At 38.8% G+C, this 26,119-nt stretch overlaps 1 protein-coding gene across 3 annotated transcripts in view; it reads left to right on the top strand.

Annotated features, from left to right (window-relative positions):
• The first annotated feature begins 24,106 nt into the window (after nt 1–24,106).
• Nucleotides 24,107–26,119, top strand: part of HPSE2 (heparanase 2 (inactive)) — a 655,327-nt gene continuing 653,314 nt past the window's right edge. For all 3 annotated transcript variants that reach the window (XM_064593549.1, XM_064593548.1, XM_064593547.1), the window contains exon 1: nt 24,107–24,396. In XM_064593549.1, the coding sequence (XP_064449619.1) occupies nt 24,107–24,396 (290 nt within the window). The remainder of the gene's footprint in view (nt 24,397–26,119) is intronic.

Genomic DNA, 26,119 nt, shown 5'->3' with positions numbered 1-26,119 from the left:
AAACAATTTATTAGGTACTTAATATTTACAAAGTACAATCTTGGTTCTGTAGAGATATAAAATAAAATAATAATAATGGCAGCCACCATTTGTTGAGCATGATGTTAAGCCATTTGAAATGTGAGTTTAATCCTTACAATAACCCTGTGAGGTAAAGTAGTGTTATTCTCTTGTTTCCTCACTCCATCAACCAGTATTCTTAGCTCTGCTTTCAAAATATATCCCATTTCAGTTCACTTCTTGGCATTTTTACTGCTATTACTATAGTCCAGGCCCAGTAATTTATCATGTGTCCTGACCATCTCCTTGCTTATATTCTTGTCTCACTGCAGTCCTCTCTCCACACAGCAGCCATTACGAACTTCTTAAAATGTATATAAGATTTATGTCATTCTTTTGTTAAAAACCTTTGAATGATTTTCTGGTACATGTAGAATAAAGTCTAAATTGTTTACTATGATCTACAGGGTCTTACACAGTCTCTTCCTTGCTTATCAAGGAGTTAAAAGGGACTTTAAAGAACTTCTGATCTAGACAGCTGAGGAGACTTGTCCAGGGTCACACAACAATTAATGACAAAACTAGTCAAGAACCCAGTTCTCCTGGACTTGTCATAGGCTCTGTGCACAGCCCTACTCTGCTCTCTTTTGGGCTGCTAAAAGCAGTCTTTAAAGGATATGCTGCTGAGAGGGCCTCTGGGTCTCCTCTGACATAAATTTAAAAATATGTGCCAGTGTAAATTTTCATATATAGAGTGTGGGATTTTTCAAGAAAGTTATGTCTGCTTTATTTACTCAGTGTAGTCCCTGACAGCAATATGCAAATAGAGAATTTATTTAGTCTGCCTCCCCTGGTGACTTGCCAATCTCCGAGGTGGGTGGAAGACATTTTGTGTTTCCCATGGGTTTTGTTTGTCATAGCTTGATTTCCCATAATGAAAAGTGTCCTGGGTAGCCCCATATGGGACAAAGCTGGAGGTTATTAAATGCTCCTGTCTTACGTACATCGGGCATTCATATTTACTTATGAAGTTCCTCCATGCATTGAATTTAGAATTTGCCAAAATCTATCACTCAAAAATTGGTTTATTGGGTATTCTGATGAACTGTAGTATTTGACAAAGGAAAGTTATTAGTCTTTTAGTTACGGGGTAGGAAATTCAAACCTGGGTGTTTTATTTACAATTTAGGAATCTCTTTTGGCTAAGTATGCGTCCCGTTAGGTAAAGAATAAAAGCCTTGATTTTTATTGAAAACTGTAATTCTTTCACCTCTGTTTTTCCAGTGCCAACATATTCTTCATCAAAGTGGATGTTCTTGGTCTAAAAATCTGGAATCATTCTGACTTTCTGTATGTAATTTGCTTATAGCATTTCTCTGAGATAGCTCACTTATGTGCCATCACTTTCTGTGGTGTCAGTAAAGAACAATGCAACCTTTTCATGAAAAAAAAAAAAAAGGCATTTCTTCCTTCTTCCTAATTAGTTCTGTCATCTATTAAAAAGAACAACAGTTACAACTCTCTTGTTCTGACATGAGACTTCTTTTTTTCTGATGATAAATGAAGATCCAGGGAATTTATATTAGTTCAATGATTAGGAGAGAAATCATGTTTTTTACAAATGGTGATTTTGATAATCAGTTATCTCTGGCATTTTGAAGTCTAGAGTGGAAACAGGCATTTTTAAAGGGGAAATATATGCCTAGAACATAGTTTCTATTAAACATTTCACTATTACTCCTGTCCTCCATTGCAGAATACCCACTTGGTACTTTTCAGAAAAGGAATGATCTGAACCTTTCATTTACTTAACACTACTGTGTAATACTTACATACTTTAATTCATTTAATCCCCTAGACAACTTTATGAAGTGGTTATTTTTTTTTTAAGATTTTATTTATTCATTTGACAGAGAGAGTGAGAGAGAGCACAAGCAGGGGAGAGGCAGAGGGAGAAGCAGACTTCCCGCTGAGCAGGGAGCCCAGTGTGGGGTTCAAGCCCAGGACCCTGAGATCAGGACCTGAGCAGAAGGCAGACGCTTAACTGACTGAGCCACCCAGGCACCCCATAAAGTGGTTATTTTTATACTAATTTTTACTGATGAAGCTATAGAAGGTCAGAAAGTGCAAGCAATTTGCCTGAGATCATAGAGTTAGTACAGTAGAGCTGGAATTTAAATTTAGATTTGTTGAATTCTCTGGTGGTGAATGCCAGTTGTCTACTCAGTATTCATCCTCTCCTCTTTCTTATAAACAGAATCCCAGTTTTATTTTGAAGCAGCAAAAGACTATTTCTCAGACTCCTTTTCAGCTAGGAGTGGCCATGAGATATAAGTGGAAATTGTTGGATGGGACTTCCAGGAATAACTCAGCTGGGCTTCTCTTATTATCTTCCTTGCTCCTGTCTAGTCGTTAGGTTATCACGTGAATTCCAGCAGTTGTTCTGTGCACAAGAAGGAACCTTGAGAATGGAAGCTACATGCCAATGCTAAGTATAGTGGAGTGGAAAAATGGGAGTCTGAGACCCTAATGACAAGGTGGTGCCACCATAACAGCCTTGGACTGCCTACCCTCAGACCTCATGTTAATGAGAGAGGTTGAGAGAGAGAGAACACACACATCTCAGAAGCAGCTGAATGCATTTCCTATTTACAGTAGACTTCAGAACCATTCTACATTTACTGTACTAGACCAGTACTGCTGGTCTGCCTGCCAATTTTTGAATAACTGAGCGACTAGCTTTTTAAGTTCCATATAATCCAGTGTCTTACTATTTATTTATTTATTTATTATTTTTTATTTTTAAAGATTTTATTTTTATTTATTTATTTGAGACAGAGAGAATGAGAGAGAGAGAGCACATGAGAGCGGGGAGGGTCAGAGGCAGAAGCAGACTCCCTGCCGAGCAGGGAGCCGGATGCGGGACTCAATCCAGGGGACTCCATCCAGGGACTCCAGGATCATGACCTGAGCCGAAGGCAGTCGCTTAACCAACTGAGCCACCCAGGCGCCCGTGTCTTACTATTTAAAGTGTAGTGGTTGGACCAGCAGCATCATCATCACCTGGTAGTTTGTAAAAACTGCAACATCTCAGGCACTGCATAGACCTATTAATCAGAATCTGTATTTTAACAAAATCCCCAGGTGATTTATATGCCTATGCAAGTTTGGAAATCAGTGGTTACCTTATAGTCAGTCACAAGAGGTTCTTAACTGAAAATGAATTCTACAAAGTATACTTAAAGTATGCCTTGATTTATGCAACAGATGTATTTATGGGAAATAGTAGGCCAATCAAAGTTTCATAAATTAAATTATATTAAATACACTGGGACAGAGGGGCAATTCCTTTTTTAATTTTTTTTTAAAAAGATTTTATTTATTTATTTGAGAGAGAGAGAATGAGAGAGAGCACGAGAGGGAAGAGGGCAGAGGGAGAAGCAGACCCCCTGCCGAGCAGGGAGCCCGATGCGGGACTCGATCCAGGGACTCGATCCAGGGACTCGATCCAGGGACTCGATCCAGGGACTCGATCCAGGGACTCCAGGGTCATGACCTGAGCCGAAGTCAGTCGCTTAACCAACTGAGCCACCCAGGCGCCCCTCCTTTTTTAATTTTTTATGGCTAACATCTACTATGTGCCAGTCATTGTGTTAAGCATTTTTCTTGCATTGTTTCTTAAAACAGTCCTATGAATATGAGTGTAATCCTCCTTCACTTCCTCTTCTTCCTCCTCCTCCTCCTCATTGCCATTTACAAGTGAGGAAACTAGAGATCAGAGAGTTTAAATAATTAGCATCCTCTCAAACATCTAGTTTATAGCAAAATGGGGATTTGAATGTAAATCTGTCAGATTCCAGAACCTGCATTCTTAAGCATTTAAAGTAATCTCATGAGGTCATCATTGGTAATCTCTCTCTTTTTAAATAAAATGCCCTCTAATCTTTTTCCTTACAGATTTTGATATACTGAAACAAGTTATGTAATAAATATAAGAATATAATAATGTTGAGCTATTTATTAAACATCAGTTATTATTGGCATCAGGAGTGTTATTTCTGCCAGACTTTTTATTTGAACTTACACGAAGTAATAATGATACTGGTAACAGAATAAAATCTGCATTTTGGAAGTTCCTAATTACCCTTCTTTGACTTTGTAGTTTAAAATTTTATTTCTTAAACTACTATATTTTTATGATTACACAAGTATTATGTGTTTATTATAGAATGTTTTGGAAGTATAGAAAAGCATAAAGAATAATGTACAAATCACTTGTAAACCCAGAAATATCCATGTATACCTTTTAAACTTTTTTTCCTGACATACATATTACTTTACACATATTCATCATCTAAGGATTATGAGGAGTTTTCTGTCCCTAATTTATTAAGTTTTAGAGTTTTACATATCAGTTTTTCATAAAGTGAGGTGCATACATTTTACATTGCATTATGTGATAGACATCTTGAAGTTTCCATCCTCTTCTTAGGAACTTGAGAATTTATATTTAATTGTATTGTACATATGGCATTTATACTATCAAGAGTCAGCTAATTGTTCCAAAAAGTACCAGAATGCACAAATGCTAAGGATTTCTATTATTAAATGCCTTATAACATGGAGGGCGGGGTGGTATCTAGAGTACCCTCAAAGGTGGAAGGGCTTGTAGAGATCTCACTTGATGAAGAACCAACCCCCTTCCATTACTCTGTCTTTTCATGGTTTTATCCAGTTAGACTGAGCTCATTAACTCATAATGCACCTATTACATTTTTGTTGAACAGCTGTCCTTTGTAGATTTTTCTTAAACTGAGCCCAAAATTTATTTTTCTTTGCTTTCTACCTGTTGGTCTTAGCTCTGCTCTCCATAGCAAAACAGAACAAAGTACTTCAGCTTCTTGATTTTTCTCAAAGGAGGGTACAGGAGTCCGAGGAGAATGAGAACTACCTTTTTGATTTATATTTTTGTGTATTTTTAATGTATTAATTGGTATAGTGGTAAATATATATAATTCGTAAACTAATAATATATATTTGATCTCTTAAAATATGGTCAAAAAGTTTGGAGACCACCTTTCTGTCCTTTCAATATCCTTTCAATAACTGAAGTCTTTCATAGTCCCTTGTCCAGCGAAGGGGTCTCTTGGGGCCTTTCTTTGACTGACCTTCATAAGATGTTGTGTGTAGACTTCTGCTACCTGATTTCTCTTCCCAGAAGCTTTCTAGCTTATCCTTGTCCCTTCAGATATGGCCTGCCTGGGTAGAATACTTTGTGAGGGTAGACTCTAATATTACATTGCACCCTGAGTTATTTAACTATCCTTTCTTTGTTAGACATTTATTTATTTTTCTTCCCAGGTATAGAGTTAGGGGTAGGGTTTATGGCCAGGGATAGGGTTAGGGCCAGGGTGAGGATATATGCCTGGTATCCTGCAGTTTAGAGACATGTTAGACATTTAGGTTCTTCCCAACTTATAAATAATGCTGTGTGCCAGTATTTGTACATGAATTCTTGTGTATCATTCTAATTATTTTCTTAGGATGACTTCCTAATTGGAAATATTCTGTTAATAAATAATAATATATTTTTAAAAGATTTTATTTATTTAACAGAGAGAGACACAGCGAGAGAGGGAACACAAGCAGGGGGGGTAGGAGAGGGAGAAGCAGGCCTCCTGCGGAGCAGGGAGCCCGATGTGGGACTCGATCCCAGGACCCTGGGATCATGACCTGAGCCGAAGGCAGACGCTCAACGACTGAGCCACCCAGGTGCCCCTTAATAATAGTATTTTTAAGGCATTTGACATATATTGCCAAATTGCTCCCTAGAAAGATTATATCATTTTACTGTTCCACTAGAAATAGATCAAAGTATTCAATAATAGCTTTGGCAAAAATTAGTTATATTCCTGGGCATTAATATTTTTTTGCTCTATTTAATTAGATGGATAAAATGAAATCAATTATTTTATTTTTAATTTCTTTGATTCTTAGTCTTCTAATTGTTTTCTGTAATTATATTGCACTGAATGCAATATAATCTGCACATTACTTGTTTTTAATGTTATGTACTCACTGTTTGTTAAATACCCTTTTCCATGATTTATTTTTGGTCTAACAACAAATAAATGGAAGAATATTTATTAAGGCATCCCATAGAGGTAGATTTTGTCTCTGTAGGAATAAGGAAAAGGAATCCTAATATTTGCAGGTTTGGATTGGTATACCCATGATTTTAAAAGGCAGACGAGCAGATTATCTAAAGAGAAGTACAGAAACGTTTTACTGGTGTAAAGTCAGGATTTACTTTCTTCCAGGATCCTAGTAAAACTGTTTTTTGGTCACAATACATTCTTCTTATTTTTTAATTCAAGTTGCTCTCTAAGCCCTGAGTGCATGTATGTGTGTGAGTGTCTGTATGTGTGTGTACTTTATAATGCCATAACATGGTAGAAATGATTGTTTTTATGCTATTTTTCTTCCCACTCCCTGGGGAATATCTTGGTTTGAATGGAGGATAAATTTACTCCCAGCAGCTTTCGAACATGTTTGCTTTAAATATTTTCCATTTAATTAGATAAAAACCTACCAGATGACAGTTACTATCCAGTTTCTCCTCTTTGTGTCATGCTTTCAGAATTGACCTGATAACTTAAAGGTTATGACTTTTGGCTAATATAGGACCATGACTTAATATTTCTATTCCTACAACATTATCTTAAAATAATCAATGCAAATGGTTGCAGTCATCATTTTTTGCTTTATTTTAAAGTTACAAATAGTTCCTAGTATTATAATAGGATAATATTTTTATATTTCAGTATTCTTTCTAGTACCCAAGTAATTTGCTGGCATCTGATTTGTTGTACTAGGATACTTCTGTTGAACAAAATGGTATCCCTGTGGCTTGAAAAGAGTGAAGTTGCCTCTCTGTGTACATGTGTCACTGTCACTGAGAGGATAGAACTCAATATTGTTTCTTGTTTGCTGGTACTAAAAACAGTTATACTACTTGCCAGTTAGGGGATTTTCAAGACTCTGAGCACAGATTAAAAAGAAATGGATTTTTAAAAAGAACTCTAGAATACATAAAAAATATTATAGATATAATTTGAATGAGGCTGTGAATGCTCAGGTGAGAGCACAGGAGAAGAGAAGAGGCTAATACGTTCTTCGAAAATTATACATATTAAAGGGATTAATGTGTGGTGAAAAACTCTGGGCTGGAAGCAAAATTCTTTTAAAAGTTATGACTAGATAATCATGCTAAGCAAGTACCCAACTATGAAGTGTTAACACTTTTCTGTAGGGTTTTATATGCTAATGAAATATATTTAGTGATACATAGAATAGTTCTGGATTGTATGGCAAATAGGCATTCGTAGAGAAAATATATCTGAAGCACAGCATAGTGTCTGGCTCTTTGTAGTTGTTAGTAAATGAAACTATTATGATTATTGTTACAAGTAGTAATAATGTTGTATATATGTGCTAAAATAGTTCAAACTTAGTTTTATTCATTTTGCAACAAACATTTATTGGGTACTTACTATCGGCAAAGGACTCTGTATGATAATAAGATGAATTAGATACTATTATTTTAGACACATAAACTATCATCACAAAAAATTACTAATAAAACCAAATTTTTAATATCTCAGTTTTGCTGTTTTCTTTTTCATATGTATGTTCATGATATCGTGTACTCTTAATCATCATTAACATTACCAGGATTTCATATTACACACATAAACATACACACCCTCCTGTAATAATGTCTTCCCTTCATTCCCAGTAGAAGGGTTCTCTTATAGTCCCATGTCCTAATTATTCTTGGCTAATGAACCTGGTCTGGGCCTGAGGGGGAATATTGTTGGGCGGAGAGGGGATGAAGAAGACCCAGGGAGGATGCTACAGCTGGTAAAAGGGATGATTCAAAGTGAATGGGCTTTATATATCCCTGGGATGGACCCTAGGAGTGGGGGTGGGGAATGAAGGTGGGGAGGAAGGAGTAGTCAGTAAAATGGGTCAGGATTAAATAAAGAAGGAAGAAAGGGAGAGGGCTGTCTCTGCGATCCTTTCTGGCCTAGACAGCCAAAGCAGGTAATACTTTAGTAGGGTGACCAATATATGTTCCACTTTGTCCAGAAGAGTCCAGTTTATACCTTGGTCCTTGTGTACTTATTAGTAATAACCCCTTAGCTCTCAGAAGTGTTCCAGGTTGGATGATAAATTATATGGTCATCCTGCCCCTAGGGTACTAAGGTGTAGGTGTCCAAAAAGTTCCCCTTGGCTCATGGTATCTACATGACCACCTATAGAGAGAACGGGATGCACTGAGGGGAAATGATAAAAAGAGTTCACTGAAAACAGTAAGATAAATTTTAAAAATTTCACCTCAGCTTGTCTCATCTTGATGGGAAAAAATTAGAAGTTGAATACAAAAGTACTCCAGTTCTCCAAGAGCCATAATAGTGGGTTTTAGAAGAACTGGATTCTAGCTCTAACTCAGTCATTGATTTGCTATATGACTTTTCCCCTTTGGCCCTGCAAGAGCCTAAGTTTCTACATCTTTAAAAATGAAGGACTGACTTAAATTATTTTTAAGGTCCCTTGCAGTTCTGATATTAAATGATTTTTTTTAAAAAAATGAGAAGTGGGCTAGAAATGAGTACCTTTGCAGAATTTTGTTCTAGTTTAAAAAGTTATATCCACGTAAGTGCTCTTGGTGAGGTATATTTCCCAGCTGAGAGTTGTGTGGCTTGACATTATGTTGCATGAAGACTTGCTCCAGTTTGCTCTGTGGATATTGAGAAAAAATTACTTTTCAGACAGCTGTAGTACCATCCCTGTTAGAGAATTTCATTATCTGCATTTAGCCTCCTGAGAAGTGATCTCAGACAGAATGGAAAGCTCTGAAAATGTGGAGTTTCCCCAGAGATGTTATCTCTTGCTAAGGCAGTTCTGGTACAGGAGCTGAAAGGTCCCTTTTTGTCTCTGTGTCCATTGATTGATAGATTGCAGTTTAGGAGCTCCAAGCTTAGTTCTTAGTTTCTGTCTCCTTGGACTTCTTGCCTCACACTGTTAACAGGCATTTAGCTACTCTTTATTTATACAAATGGTATCAGAGAAGTTATACATAAGACCCCAGATTGGTTAGTGATCTATTTGCCTTTATTTTCTATACGGGTTTGCTTCAGATGGGATCTTAGAAGTCATGTCCCTAGCATCAGAGATCATACACCTGCGCATATCCTCACTGGCCAGAGTGTCATGCCTTCCTTTTCGTCACCACTGCTAATGGCCACTCCTTGTCTCTGTAGCATTCATTTTTTTTAGAAGGTCCATTAGTTACTGGATCCTTTTTTATCTGTCACTCCCCCTGTTCGTCTTTCTGTCCATCTGTCCGTCTGTCCGTCCATCCATCCATCCATCCATCCATCCGCCTGCCTGTCTGTCCAGTTGCCCATTTTATATGTGCCCTGCTAAAGATCTATATCATGTAACTCCAGGAGAGAAGATTTGCATCCTTCGTTTCTCTTGGAAATTGGTCCCATACTTATAGCGGGGGCTTTATGTCTTGGATCTGATTCCTCCAGATTCTAGTGCCTAGATTTAGAGCCCTGTTTTCTTAGATTCTATTTTCCTTGTCTATAATTAAACATTTATCTTTAACTTGCTTGATAGTCATTACGTTTGGTCCAAAGACAGGGATAAGGAAAATTATCAGGCCCTTAATATATATATTTTTTAACTTAAAAAACCCTTTATTATGGAGAGTTTCCAAAAGACTCCAAAAAAAAAAATTAGGTAATGAACCCCATGTATCTCTTATCTAGATACAATAATTACAACATTTGAGAATTTTTTTAGCCATCTTTCTTCTCTCTCTTTTTTCATAGAGTATTTTAGAGCAAATTCCAACATGTAATTTCACTTATAAATACTTTAGGATGCATCATTAACTCTGAGAACTTTTTCCTTCTTTCTTTTTAAATATTACCATGACAACCTGAGTTTTGTTCCATCTTTGATGTTCTAGTTTTAGCTTAATGGGAACTTTGATAATGGGAAGAGCATAAGGAAAGAATGAAGGGGAAGTTGGGGTGTGAATATGGGGATATGAGAGCCTAGCAGTGAAGGTTAGAGTTGTTAAAGGGAATTTTAATTCCCCTTTTAAAATCAGATGATTCAAACCCTGACTCGTTACCCTTGATATTTTGTTACAGTTATTATTTATCTCACTTGTAAGCAGTTGCTCTTCTAGGGCTTCCCCACGTAAGTTCAGAGCTTGAGGACATTTTCATAAATATTTCATTATGTATCTCTAAGAGATAACAGCATTTGCAAAAACATAACTATAACCATATAGTTCTTCAAATCACTATGTTTGTATCCTTTGGTTAGATACCTAGTAGTACAAATGCTGGGTCTTAGGATAGCTTATTTTTAACTTTTTGAGGAACCTCCAAACTGTTTTCCAGAGTTGCTGTACCAGTTTACATTCCCACCAACAGTGTAAGAGGGTTCCCCTTTTTCTGCATCCTCACCAACATCTGTTGTTTCCTGAGTTGTTAATTTTAGCCATTCTGACTGGTGTGAAGTGGTATCTCATTTTGTATTTCCCTGATGCTGAGTGATGTTGAGTATTTTTTCATGTGTCTGTTGGCCTTTTGTATGTCTTTGGAGAAATGTCTGTTCATGTCTTCTGTCCATTTCTTGATTGGATTATTTGTTTTTTGGGTGTTGAGTTTGGTAAGTTCTTTAAAGATTTTGGATAATAGCCCTTTACCTGATAAGACATTTGCAAAAACCTTCTCCCATTCTGTCGGTTGTCTTTTAGTTTTGTCAACTATTTCCTTTGCTGGGCAAAAACTTTTTATCTTGATGAAGTCCAATAGTTCACTTTTGCTTTTGTTTCCCTTGCCTTTGGAGACATGTCCAGCAAGAAGTTGGTGCAGTTGAGGTCAAAGAGATTGCTGCCTGTGTTCTCCTCTAGGATTTTGATGGATTCCTGTTTCACATTTGGGTCTTTCATCCAAATGGTCCAGTTTCATTCTTCTGCTGTCCAATTTTCCCAACACCATTTGTTGAAGAGACTATTTTTTTTCCATTGGATATTCTTTCCTGCTTTGTTTAAGATTGGTTGACCATAGAGTTAAGGGCCCATTTCTGGGTTCTCTGTTATGTTCCACTGATCCATGTGTCTGTTTTTGTGCCAGTACAATACTGTCTTGATGATTACAGCTTTGTAATACAACTTGAAGTCTGGAATTGTGATGCCACCAGCTTTGGTTTTCTTTTTCAACATTCCTTTGGCTATTCGGGGTTTTTTCTGGTTCCTTGCAAATTTTAGGATTATTTGTTCCAGCTCTGTGAAAATGTCAATGGTATTTTGATAGGGATTGCATTGAATGTGTAGATTGCTTTGGATGCATAGACATTTTAACAATATTTGATCTTCCAATCCATGAGCATGGAATGTTTTTCCATTTCTTCATGTCTTTTTCACTTTTTTTCATAAGTGTTCCATAGTTTTTAAAGTACAGATCCTTTGCCTCTTTGGTTAGGTTTATTCCTAGGTCTCTTACGGTTTTTGGTGTAATTGTAAATGGGATCGATTCCTGAATTTCTCTTTCTTCTGCCACAGTGTTAGTGTATAAAAATGCAGCTGACTTCTGTGCATTGATTTTATATCCTGCCATGTTGCTGAATTCCTGTATGAGTTCTAGCAATTTTTGGGTGAAGTTTTTTGAGTTTTCAACATAGAGTATCATGTCATCCATGAAGAGTGAAAATTTGACTTCTTTGCTGATTCAGATGCCTTTTATTTCTTTTTGTTGTCTGATTGCTGAGGCTAGGACTTCCAGTACTATGTTCAACAACAGTGGTGAGAGTAGACATCCCTGTCATTCTTCTACTATTTTCTTACTTCTCTTTACTGTGTTTTGAAATATTAGGTTGTAGTTTTTATAGGTGTGTCTTCTCCTGCATGATTTTATTATTTCTAAAGAGATTATTCAACCTCTCTTCTTTTTCTTAAAATATTTTGCATGAGGTTGTTTGTGATTCTTTTTTGTTGCTCATTTTGACACAAAATTACTTTTCCTGAACTTTTAGGAAGGAGAGGTGGATTAGGAGAGTTTTTCTAGCTTCACAGCTGTAGGGCTCCCTTGTGTGTGTGTGTGTGTGTATGTGTGTGTGTGTAGCATTAAAAATTATGGCCTATTGCTTTCTGAGATATCCTGGTTTTGTTCCCTTCCTCTAATTTTATCTGAATTTTCCGTTTCCTTTACATCAATTATCTATATACTATACCATGTGGACTCTTTTCCCAAATGTTTGTTCTTATTTCAGGGTTTTGTTTGTGGAAGGGAATTTTGGCTGGTTGGTTTTGTGAGTTCACAGGGCCTAGAGTGCTTCAGGTCCTTCAGACTTCGCACAGATCCTTGAACCCACCCACAAGTTGGATTATACAAAATCTTCCTGGTTGTTTGCTACTGTTTTTAAATATGCCCGCTACTCTTTCCTGTAAGTGTGTGTGTGTGTGTGTGTGTGTGTGTGTGTGTGTGAAAGAGAGAGAGAGAGAGAGAAACGAACATAAACCAAAAAGTGTACCTATGAATTAGGGGATTTCAGGAGCCATATTCTCTATACCTTACTCTCTAACCACAATATACTCAGTAAAAGTACACATAATCATGGGTATAGATTTATTTTTTATACATTAGTATACATTGTATATCAAATTGAAAATCTATAGAGAAAATCAAATGATCAATATTGTTGAAAAGAAAATTTGTTTTCTTCAATATTCTTCATTATATAGAAGGGGGTGCCGTTTAGATTGAGGAGAGAAAGCTGATAAAAAAGTTAAAAGATAAGGTACATTGATTAAAATGTTTATTAACTCTAAATATACGGGCCAACTTATATGTTGTGTAGACTGATTCAGAATATCTGAGTGATTAAGAGGTTAGCCTCTGGAATGACAGACCTAGATTTGATTCCCCAAATTGTGTCTTACTAGTTATTTCCAGAAAGTTACTTAATCTCTCTAAGCTTCAGTTTTTCCTTCTTAAAATAAGGAAAACCTGCCTATTAGTTTTATTGTAAAGATTAAATGAAGTAATGCATTAAAATGCTTTGCACAGTTCCTAGTACTTAATAAGCGATCAAGAAAGTTACTTATTTAAATATTATTGTTTGTCTGCCTGAGTGGGTAGATGAATTTCATACTTGAGATGATGAAGGACTTACAGTGACATCGGCTTTATTTTCATATTGAGTCTTCATCTGGCAGAAACAGTTTTTGCCTATTTGCCTGCCTGCATTGTATTGTGTGCCTATTCTTTCTCTTTAATAGTATGACTTTGTTTTGATTCTATGCCTTGCATAGAGTGGATACTAAACAAATACCGCATAGTATTTGTCTTCATAGGACAAAGTAACACATTACTTGTTTTTAGAGAATCTGGTTAAAAGCTCAAGTGGGCCATGCCCAATTTTGTCTTCATGAAGTTTATGCCTTTTCACCATCTGGACTTTTATTTTATTTATTTTATTTTTTTATTTTTTTAAAGATTTTATTTATTTATTTGAGAGAGAGAGAATGAGAGACAGAGAGTATGAGAGGGAGGAGGGTCAGAGGGAGAAGCAGACTCCCTGCCAAGCAGGGAGCCCGATGCGGGACTCGATCCCGGGACTCCAGGATCATGACCTGAGCCGAAGGCAGTCGCTTAACCAACTGAGCCACCCAGGCGCCCCCACCATCTGGACTTTTAGATTTCCCAGCAACTGGGGGTTGTTTCCCTGACTCGTGCTGGCTGCTAGGTTTGAGATTGCTGCTTCGTCTGTCATTACTGTCATAAAGATGCCTAGACAGACACATCTGTGGGCATTAATTTGCATGATGTTTCTGACTGATCTATTACATATTTTACAATTGCTTATTCACCATCAGTAACAGAAACCCTGCAAATCTGTATTCCTTATAGTGTTTACCCAAGTCAGTTTCTGTCTTCTTTGGCTTTGGAAGGAACATCATTTTAGTTAATGACATAGTAGTATTGCATTTTCCTTTCTCCTTTCTTTCCATGGGCTGTATATTAAGTGCTATGTGTTATGCCAAGATTAGTTTTACCAAAATTTTAAAGAACTGAAGATGTTTCAGTACTTAATTGCTAAAACAGATAAATTTAGCCAAGAGGAACAAAGCAGCTAGTTCTGGAAACCTCTTCTGAAATAGTGGAGCTCAGGTTCTATATGCTGTCCCCTAAAGTAATTCTTCTCAGACTTTAAATCAGAATTTTAATCACTTGGGGAACTTGTTAAAATGTAGATTCTAATTTGTTAGTTTGGGATGGAGTCTGAGATTGTGCATTTCTAACCGCTCCCACAATATGCTGATGCTGCTGGATCTGTAGACCACACTTTGAACAGCAAGATTTGGGGCAGAAGTATGATCTGACCAGATGTACAATGAATTGTTAAAACACATTTTGCCTTCCGTTTACATTTTTATGGGAATTAGAGCTGGCAAATTATTTATATTAAATGTAAGTATCGAATATAAATGAGAGGAAGATCTAGTGTCCTTGAGGATGGATTAGAAAACATATTTAAATTAGTATTAGGGGTTTAGTTTAGTCATTAAATATTTTTGTGACATAGCTAAGCATTTTAGTTTTACATATACCCCCACAAATTATTACAATAACTCAGTAAATTAGGTTACTATTCTTATTTTACAGATAAAGAAATTGAGATTCAGGGAAGTTAAGCAACTTTCTTAAGGCTTCTTAATAGTAAAGCTGAGATGGGCTTAGGTCTGACTTGAGGCTCATTTCTTTGGCACTGCAGTAAGGTGCCTTCCTAATAAGATTGTTTTGCTGGGAAATGAGCTTAAACGTGTTTAAATGTTTAAACATGTCTTTGGACCCCTCTAAAGGAGTTTATATGTATATATAGGAAAATTTAGATAGTTTAGCTTTGTGAGTATTTACTGTAGAGTTCTGTGAAGCTTATAGTGGTGATGGGAGAGACGTGTGTGTATGTGAGCGTGCGCGTATGCATTTCCCTTAGATGCACTGTTTTTTTATTAAAGATTTTATTTATTTATTCATGAGAGAGAAAGAGGCAGAGGGAGCAGTAGGCTCCCCAAGGAGCGGGAGCCCGATGTGGGACTCGATCGCAGGGATCATGACCTGAGCCGAAGGCAGACACTTAACCATCTGAGCCACCCAGGCACCCTTAGATGCACTCTTGTAAGGAGATATTTACCCCTTTCTAAAACCAGCTCCTGATCTCTAGGATTCCTTCAAGCCCAGATATCCTATGATAAATGTGATGGTTTTGTTTTTGAAAATGGATTGTGAGATAGATGGGGAATTTAAAACATTTCCACCAGCAGATGGCACTCCAGCATTTCTACAACTGGCAACCCTTAGCCATTACCAAAGCAGAAAGACAGGAGAAAACCTGGAGACAGGTTAAAAAAAAGAAAAGAAAAAAAAGCCCAACTCATTAAAATATGATATGTTCGTCATCATTGTGTTGGGAAATTACGTATGTATCAAGTAACAAACATATATATGTGTGTATACACACACACACACACACAAATATTACATCATAATCCCTTACAGTGCTGCACAGCAGTTTTCACCAAACTCTACTATAGCACTTAGCAAATGGATTTTTGTTAACCTGTTCAGTTTCCCAGGTAGACTGTAAGGTTTCCAAGGGCATGGATATCTCTGGATTCCAAGGGTGAGGGGAAGACACACTGCCTAACCTGTTTTCAGCCCTCAATATTTCTCCCTTTTGTTCCCTAGAAAATTGGTTAAGTATTACCTTGAATGCAGGAGAATGTTTAACATTGATCCATGTGTAAAGCCTTTTGTTTTATTTTTTTCCTTTGAATGATTACCTTATGGGCATCAACTCTAATGTGTCTGATGTATGTCCTTTGATATTTTTGTATCCTTGTAAAATTATTGGTTCGTGTGTGTTTAATTTGTACTAATGTTATTATTCTATAATATCCTTGGTTTTTTGTTCCTCACATATCATTCTATTTAAAGCCCATCCGTGTTCTTGTATTTACATTCAGTTCACTGCTTCTATCTGCTGCCCTCCTCATTTTACCTGCCCATTTCCCTGTGATGGACATCTATGTTTCTCTAATTCCCCTGAATTAAAATCAGTGCTTTACTGATCATTCTCATTCAAGTCCTTTTGAGTTGCTTGGGTAATTTATGCCCATAGTGGGATTGCTGGATCTTAGGGAATATACTTAAGTAATTTTATTAAATATTGCCAGATTACTCTTCAGAATGTCCCAACCCATTTACACTCCCATCGTTGTGCAAGAAGGTTGCATTCTCCCCACATCCACAATTAGCGTTATCCAATATTTACATTTTGCCAATCAGATGGTGTAAAGGGAAAACATTTCTTGAATGAAGGAATAATCAGTTGAAAATCTTTTAAAGCTAAGAGGATATATGGTATTCACCTGCATAATTTTTCCTTCTTTGAGGATGATCTTTCACTATCTGAACTTTCACTGTCTAAACTTAGGAACAGAATAGATTCTGATAATTTTTTTGAGATATCCTTTAGTATTTGAACTCCTGCTCCTCATTACCTGAAACCTAGGAATCAAATAGATGGAAATAACATGGTATCCTTTGCCATCTAAATTTTCTCTCTGTAACTAGAAACCAAATAGAATTGTATAGCAATGGATTCAGGATATGCTGAGGCTCTACTCCAAAATCAGTTCTCAGAATATATGCGGGTGGGCCAAGACATAATTTTTTTTAAAGATTTTATTAATTTATGTGAGAGAGCTCGAGCAGGGGGAGGGGCAGAGAGACAAGCAGACTCCCCACTGAGTGTGGAGCTCAACGGGGGCTCCTGTCCAGGGACCCTGAGAGATCATGACCTGAGCCGAAATCAAGAGTCAGCCGCTTATCTGACTGAGCCACTCCAGTGCCCTGATGCATAATTATTTTTAAAAAGCTCCTAGGTGATTTTAATGTACTGCTAGGGCTGAATATCAGTGACCCTCAATTCTCAAATTATTCTTACTTCTTCCTGAAAGGGAAAAGCATTTAAAAGTATTTAAACACTGTATCATGCTGCCTAGGCTTCGGAGAATCAAAAGAGAAATGTAATATTTAAGTGTCCAGTGGAAATGAAACATACTTTCTAAAAGTCACAGCACATCATTGTCTCTAGGTGACCCAAGGGACTAGAAGAATTGGAAAATCTGGTGAGAGTTAAGGTTGGTAAGGTTTAGCATAATTGGTTTTGAACCAGGGAAGGACTTGGGTATGCTTATGTGGCAACAAAACTACTCCAAAGAGTTAGAGATCTAGATGTTAATATGGGCAGAGGTAAAATATTCTGTTGTGTGTATAAATAGTCTATTAGCTGATTTTGATTATTGAGGACTGAACCTGTGGTAGGCTTTCTGCTGTCAATATTTAACTCTCATTATTGTGAACTAAACACATTAGGATATTTAAAAAGGTCCAAGTGTGCTATTAGCCTAGGGAACAAAAGAAAATGCAAGCATAGTCACTCTGTGGGGGTCAACAAACACAACGGTGTTCATGCAAATGTTTTATTAGGGGTTCCATATTTCAATGTAGATACTAAAATAGGAGATATACTGAGATAAATAAATAAGATTTATAAAGGGGCGCCTGGGTGGCTCAGTTGGTTGAGTGTTTGACTCTTGGTTTTGGCTTGGGTCATGGTCTCAGGTTTTGGGGTCGTGGGATCAAGGCTGAGTTGGGCTCCACATTCAGCATGGAGTCTGCCTGTCCCTCTCCCTCTGCTCTTCCCCCAACTTGCACACACGCTCTCTCTCTCAAATAAATAAATAAATAAATAAATAAATAAATAAATAAAATCTTATAAAAAAGATTTTTATATTCACCTTCTTAGAGATTATCTTAAGTACTTAGAATTGTCTGACTAGGAAAGTGGTCTAGTTGTTTGAAGGTATGTATAAACAACTTATAGTTAATGAATTTACACAATATGTGAAAGACGATCTGAATTTTTGTCCTGGGACATTATATGTAAAAAGTTCTCAGGTATTTTCAGTAACAAACATACCAAGAGTATAGTCTGATTATCAGTCAGTAGAACTGGCTTTAGCCTCAGATTCTTTAAGAAACAGCATTTTGAACTTTTTTTGGGGGGGTAGGGGCAGAGGGAGAGAGAGAGAGAATCTTAAGCAAGCTTCACACCGGCATGGAGCCCAACGCTGGGCTGGATCTCATGACCCTGAGATCACTACCTGAGCCGAAATCAAGAGTAGGATACTTAACCGACCAAACCACCCAGGTGCCCCATCATTTTGAACTTTTTGACGCTCTATTTCCTTACCTGAGTAATGAGGATAAAGCTTGTCCTGTCTACGCTATAAGCATAAAATAGAATGTATACCTATAAGTTATTATTATAGTATTTCAAAATCTTAGGTTTCAGGTCTATAAATTTCTTCCCACCTTACCCTATGCCTGTTATGTTTATTTCTTCCATGAAACCCAAGCAGTGAAAATGATAGTTGCATAGTAACTATGTGCCAAGAACTAAAGATGTTACTTTGTTTAATTCTCACATAATTTTCACAGCACATGTGAAGGGAAGTATACTTAAGCCTATTTTGTAGATGGGGAAATTGCGGCTCAGCAAGAATAAATGACTTGTTCAACAAAGGTCACGTGAGCAGATAGTAAATTCTGAACTGTGTTTAATCAAAGTCTATTGAACTCCAAAGCCCATGCAATTTGCAATAAAACATGATGCTTTTCGGGACGAATCTGCATGTACAAAAGGCAAAATGGGCTAAGACAGTAAAATGACTCTTCAATGAATGCAACTAATGACATGAATAAATGTAATCTATTTTTCTGTTACTTGGTTTTCCACCTATAGCAGTTTCTCAAATAACTGTTATCCCTACCTCAAACATGCTAAAGGATTTTGAGCTGAACTCATTAGAGTTAACCCCGTTTATTATGGTTATGATCTTCCCCACATTTTACTGTTTGATGGGAACAATGGGAATAAAACCCATCCAGCTCGAGTTTTCTTATATAACGAGATAGAACAATCATAGTTCTAAATTCCTTTCCCCTTCAACTTTCCATATGGAGAAGGTGTTGCCCTCCCTTGTTCATCTGAGCATGACAGAGACACAGTCTTTGTTATTCCCCAGCACTGTCCTTTGCCCATTCTTCTGCCCTCTCCTGTCTTAGTGGAAAACTGAAGGAGGCTTGTAAAACTTAACTTTTCTTCCTTTTTCAGATGCTAGTCACAGGCAGAAGAGCCTGCATGGTTTAACTATATAGTACATACTTGCTTTATTACTGCATTTATTGACCTTATATTAGAGTTGACCTTTTGTTTCAACTTTATCACTAAATTCTTTATATATAACTTAAATTCTTGCCCCAGTCATCAGTTAAGGGGATGTATTTGTGGCAAGTATGGGAGAGAGGGAATAAGAGATAACAAAAAACCAGTAGCACAATTGTATACTATTTTGGAATTCATAAAGCACTTTTTTTAGACATAACCTTATTTGCTTCTTATTCTAGGATATTATGTCAGTTTTACAAAGTATGCAGCTGAGACAACAGTTACAAAGTTTACCCGAGGTCATAAAGCTAGGATCTGGCAAAGTCAGGACTTAAACTCAGGTCTTCCAACTCCTAGTCCAAGGTTTTTTCAACTGTACAATAACAAATTGTTAAAAGGTATGCAATATTTTAGCCACTTACAGTAGAATGTGTTGGTTAAGAACACAGACATAGGCTTTGGAGTCAGGTAGCCCTAGGTTTCAATCCTTGCTGCCACTTATTAGCAGTGTATCATGAAAAAGTTGCTTAACATCTCTGAGTCAATTTTCTCATATGTAAACTAGGTATGCTAATGAATTATATCTACCTTTCAGAGTTATTTGATAAAATTAATAAGATAACATATGTATAATTCTGAGTACCATTATGGGACCACAAGATCTGTAGTCAATGTGGACAAGTCCACAGGCAGTGATGAGACAGCAGGTTGGCTGCTATATAGCTTCATGCTTCCCAGTTCCAGTTATTGTGGCAAGAATTTTTTTCTTGCTATTTCATATCTAGGTATAATTCTTCCAGAAGGGGAAAACAGGTATAGAAATAACTATAGCTCTGAATGTTTAATAGGAAGAGAGGTGGCATATAAAGTCAGTGAGTTTGTGACAGGCTAAAAGTGTGAAAAAAGCATAGGAAAAATGGACAGAAATTGCTGTAGTCAAGAAGACCATCATTGGGGCACCTGGGTGGCTCAGTTGGTTAAGCGTCTGCCTTCGGCTCAGGTCATGATTTCAGGGTCCTGGGATTGAGTCCCACATCGGACTCCCTGCTCAGCAGAGAGCCTGCTTCTCCCTCTCCCTCTACCTGCCACTTTACCTACTTATGCCCTCTATCTCTCTGTCAAATAAATAAATAAAATCTTTAAAAAAAATATTAAAAAAAAGAAGACCATCATTAAAAAGCATGCACATCTTGCAGCAATACTGTATACTACAAAGTAGAATTTGGCCATAAACACAGGATGTAGCATTAGTCCCAGTCATTAGTACTGGTACCCATATTTGTAACTGGCATATCTCTACTGGTCTGAGATGAAATGATAAAAATACTATAGTGATTTTTCATGAAGCTAAATTTATTCAGTTTAAACACTTGCTCTTAAAGTTGCAAATTAAAACAAAACAAAAAAATTAAACACTTGCTCTTTATTTTTGACATACCATTTCAGCTTTTTTTTTCTTTTGGGAAATAATAATGATAAATAATTGATAAATTTTTAAGGTCCTTGCCAGGCAAAATAAGTTGGCAAATATATGTCAGCTCTTCCCCACTAATATTTATTTTGAAATCCCATAGTCTAGAAAAACACTGAATGAGTTAATCTTCAAGATTTCTTACAGGTGTGGGAAACTAGACTCCTAGATATCAAAGGAATTTATCTATGAGGATCATTCAGTAACATCAGGAAGAGCATTTCCAAGGAGATGCATCTAGTTCCTAATAATTCACATTTTATACAAAGGCCCCACTTCTTATCTCCTAGGAAATTACAATTTAAGACAAAACAGAGGTACAGGTCATTGCCACTCAGCACATAGAAACCAGAGTAGAAACTAATATCCAGATTAATAATGAGGGACTTACAGCATATAATTTAGGATTAGATAGGAAGAAAGACAAAAGCCAAACTAGACCAAAGGACCAAACAATCAGGTCATCTTGGAGTCAACCAGGGCTATCTGGAACTCCTTAAATGTTACTAAATTGCTTTCTTTGCCTTGATGTCCTGAGGCTGTACATGACTATAGAATTTCAATGGCTAGACTAAAGAAGATGGTTTTCATCAGGAATTTAAAAAAAAAACCTCTTTTGTTGGTTTTGATTTTTGTACTATATACAGGTTCTGAGGAGAACATTAAATACTGGTTAAAGTAACTAGGACACCAAACAATTATAGAATACTTGGGTAAGTAAGCAAACATCGTGGATAAAATTAATAACTAGGCAGATTCTCATACCCACGGTCATCCTTAGTCCCAAGAGTAGGTATTTTTAAAAGATACATTAATTACAGACATCTAGTGGGTGAGTGATTTATTTCATTTATGTGGTTGTCCTCTGGTTCCAATTAATGTGGCTTCTAAAAGTACATTCACTTGTAAGCCAGGGGATGTTTAGGCCCTTAGAAAATCTGACTCCTTGTTAAACATATATAATCAGTTTTAATTCTGAATACAGCAAATGAACAAATGGCTTCTGAATTTGTAAGATAAGTATTTCCTGAAGGAGGTGATCAGGAAAATGCTAATAGCTGGGAAAACAAATTACTGAACCGAAACCTAAAACAAAGTTCACTGTGACAAATAAGTCTTATTTTTTTCACATTCTTCTTGAAAGCACTATATGATTTTAGTGTATTAAGCATGATTTGATTTACCATTAATTTATTTCATAGACATTTATGGAGCGCCTGCTAAATGCCTGGGTCTGGAGATACAAAGATAAATAAAAATCTTTGCTCACCAGGCTGTTACCATCTCAAGGAGGTGCTCAGCGCACATTTTAAAATTATGGTAATTTCTATGGGAACTTATACCGTACCACACATCCACACACAGAAACACACACATATTTTAAAGGATTTAGGTGTGTGTCAGAAATTTTCAGGAACCGAAAGAAGCAGGCAGGCCTTAAGGGCCAAAGCTCACAACTAATACTTTAGTATATAACATCTTGGTTTTTAAAATCATCTTTAAATAATATGCCTTGGATTTTCCTTCTCTTTTGGCCTCATTTTATGCAGTTCTACTTCTAGAAGGTCTTAATGGCACTTCCCAGTCTAACCCAACCTAACCTCTGTATTTCTTCGTTGCTTAGTTTGGTAGAAGCTCCTCAGGGAACTTCAGTTGAAGGTCATGCACTCTAGCCCTTTTCAGATTCTTTCATCCTATCTGGGGGGGAGAGAGGGGAGACAGGTTGCCATTTCAGCGTTTGTGGGCTCTGAGACTGCCATTTGCACATCCACACTTGAGGAAAACCTTTGTTCTGCATTTGCCTGTTTGATATTTGGAGGCCCTGGGACGCTCATGTATACCCACAACACATAAAATAGTTATCTTCATCTGTCAAGTAGAAGGCCCATTTTGTTACAGAAAGAAGCCGACAGTAGTGCCACAACTCTGCTGTGAGTACAGCAAACTGGGCCTGACTTCTTTTCCATGCTTGGGTTTGGGACCCCTGGCTCCGCCTGAGAGGTGGTGTGGGTCTGGGTTGGTGAGTTAGGGTGGGTGGAACTCCATGGGGCTCCTGGCTGTTCTTGGGCATCCAGGGACTATGTGCGGGCGGACACTGGCTGTGACTCCTGGCCAAGTTTGAAAACCCAACTGTGTTACTCTGGTCCTTTCTGGCACCATAAAGGCATACTTCCCTGCAAGAGAGATAACCCCATGGTCCATCTCAAGGAGGGGCTGGAAGGGCAAGTCTGGCTGTGCAGTGGAGTGGCCAAGCCATGGCTCAGATGGGCGCAGCGCTGCCCAGACTGTCCAAGCATGGACCAGATTGCTTTGACTTGGCCTAAGTCAGCGTATATTGAAGTCCCCAAGACACTTTTTCCTTGGCTGCAGGCAGAACGGAGCCACACGCAGCCTGGGCCCTTTTGCCCCTACCGGCGGATAAGCCCTTTGACCAGGTCACTCTCTATTCCTTCTGGCTACTGTTTTCCCTATTGAGGTCAGAGGATGCTTCTGTGAGGCGGCCCAGCGCGTAGCAGAGGTCCATACTTGTGTCCATGAAGTCTCTATCTGCACTCTGTGCTTTGGCAGGAATCACAGTCGCCGCCGCAGGACCCCCTCTGCAACTTAACCACTCTTGCTCTTGCTCCTTCAATACCAAGGGAAGGGCCCAGAGCAGAAGAAATGCCTGCTGCTGTCAGGAGAAACAGGCGCACCACGGGTGCGCACTCTTTACTCCTGCGCGCCCAGGGCTGGCGCTGGGGCTTTCGTGTCGGGACTGAAGCTAGAACCGCCCTCCCCAGAGCCTCGCTGGGAGGGAAGTAAAAACAAGACGTCCCGCCCCGTACCCGAAACGTTACAACCATACAATTTCCATCCCTCTCTCTGCTTCCTGACCTTAGAGGGTTAAATCAGGAGGGTACAACGCCACCCCTTCCCCCTACTTCCCGCCTCTCCCCCCTACCTCCTCACCTTTAAAAAGTTAAAAAATGTCTGCAGTCGAAATCTCTTAAAGGGGCGGTGCTGGTGAACGAGTACTCTTGGCACGAGTCGCTGAGAAGGCTGGCTAGGGGCGTGAGTTCGCTTCACCAGCACCAAAACACTGAAAAAAAAAAAAAGAGAGAGAGAGAGAAAGAGAGCGAGAGGGGGGAAAAAAAGGAAAGGAAAAAAAATGGGGGGGGGGGAGGCAGACAGACACACACTTTAGATAAGGACAATTAGTCACCAGTGAGACCCTGCAGGAAGAGAGGTTTAAATCAGAGGGATTTAATGAGGGTGCTCTGTGCCTTCCCTGAAGCCATGCCCTCCAGCAACTCCCGCCCCCCTGCGTGCCTAGCCCCGGTGGCTCTCTTCTTGGCTCTGTTGCTCCATCTCTCCCTTTCCTCCCAAGTTGGAGACAGGAGACCCTTGCCTGTAGACAGAGCTCCAGGTTTGAAGGAAAAGACTCTGATTCTACTTGATGTGAGCACCAAGAACCCAGTCAGGACAGTCAATGAGAACTTCCTCTCTCTGCAGCTGGATCCCTCCATCATTCATGATGGCTGGCTCGATTTCTTAAGGTAAGGCAGGGGCTTCCATGGATCATTTTTTTTTTTTTTAAAGTAACAACCCCCACCCCTTCCTGTCCCCCATTCCAAAGGGGGAAGAAGAAGAAGAAAATAAGCCAAGCGGATCTCACAAAGAGAAGAAAAGAGGTTTTCCTCCTCCTGGAATATTTGCTGTGAGGCTTTAACTGGTGATTGAGAAAAGCAATGTTTTCTATTAAGATGCACATGTTTGCAATGCAGAAGGCATTTCAGAAACTTATCAGTTATGACTGAAAAAATGTTGTGCTTACATATATCCACAATTAGCCTCCCCGTCTCCTTCTGAAAAAGAAACAAGAGGTTCAGGGCAGTTACAAAAGCGAAGAAAAGGTCTCGAGCAACAAAGACCCGAGAGGAATGGGTGTGTGTGCCTCTGTGTGTGTGTATGTGAGTGTTCAAGCGGGGATCGCACGAAAGTGGAATTTTCCACGGAAAGATCGATTTGTTAGTTCTCTCCCATTCAAAGACAGAAAACGAATTTAAGCAGACTTGAGCGGTGGGCAAGTTGGATCAGATTTTTGAAGTTTTCTTTTATATCCTCCGTTGTCCTTTCCAGACTTCAGGACTTTGTAAGACGTTTTTTTATAGACCGAATGGCCCCCCAGTCCCTCCTCCTTAAATCTCCTGCGGTAACTGCATAGTTTAGTTTTTCTTTAAAGAAAAAAAAAAAAAAATTCTCGCTCCAGTCATAGGGTATATAAGGAGAGCGAAAAGGGTCCTAGAAATACTCCAGGGTTGTTTCGGAGGTCTGAACTCGGCACCAGTGGATTACCAAACCGGGTGGTTTGTGGTCATGGACTCGCCCCTTACTCAACGGCTTGGTAACTAATTGGGCTCACTCTTTCTCTGAGCTGTTACTGTTTAGCAGTTAGGGAACTAAGATCCCTTCCCATCAGGGACAGAGTTGTAGAGTAAAAAAAAATAAATAAATCGTCTGCAATGTCGAATCCAGTGTTGAGTTATTAAAAATTCCCTCCAAATTGGAGCCTCAGCTGTGGGCTCTCCCGAAGAGCCCTGAGCGCTCTATCAGTCCCACTTTTCTGCCCGGAGGCCGCATCCGCCGCGCGTCTTTCGTGAGTATCTTTAACTGCATGCGAAATCCATTTTTGCTCCTGGCATGCTCCCGCCCCTCCGCGCTGCGGTTCTGCCCGGGCCTCAGCGGGGTCAGAGGACGCGGCAGGTAGCCGGAGGCGCCACACGGAGCGCTCCTTCCACGTGGAGCGAGCTTTGCGGGAGGACTGAGCGGTTGGTGTTGCTGCTGCCGCCGCTGCCGCCGTTTCGGTTCCTGGTGGTGCCTCCACTGGGAAGGCGGGAAGAACTACGCGCCACCCGGCTTCCTCCTCGGAAGTTCTATCAAGAGCAGAGCGCGTCTCTGAACTCGTCCGTTGGTTGGGGGCGACGGGGGTTTTCCGAAATACACGCCCCACTTGCTTAGCACTACTCCAGCTGCGTGGACTCCTTTGGGCTTATTTTCCCTTCCTTCCCTTTTAAACCATCTTGTTAAATGGATGCTGCAGAAAAGATTCTGGAAGGCGGCTTTTCGGGGAAGAAGCCATGGCGGGGCGCATTTGCGTTGGCTGTGCGGGCTTCTGGGTGGGCGGTTGTTGGAAATGCCTTTTCTGTAGGGTGGTACTGGCGCAGATGTCTCCTTTGCCCGCTGCGGGGCCACGCGATGCCCTGACTGCGCCCGCCCTAG

The sequence above is a fragment of the Mirounga angustirostris genome, unplaced genomic scaffold, assembly GCF_029215605.1.
Source record: "Mirounga angustirostris isolate CCGP_5_RB_7025 unplaced genomic scaffold, mMirAng1.0.hap1 SCAF_6, whole genome shotgun sequence".
NCBI classification, from domain to species: domain Eukaryota; kingdom Metazoa; phylum Chordata; class Mammalia; order Carnivora; family Phocidae; genus Mirounga; species Mirounga angustirostris.
The sequence above is the reverse complement of the archived record's forward strand: the minus strand, read 5'-3'. Positions and strand labels throughout refer to the sequence as shown.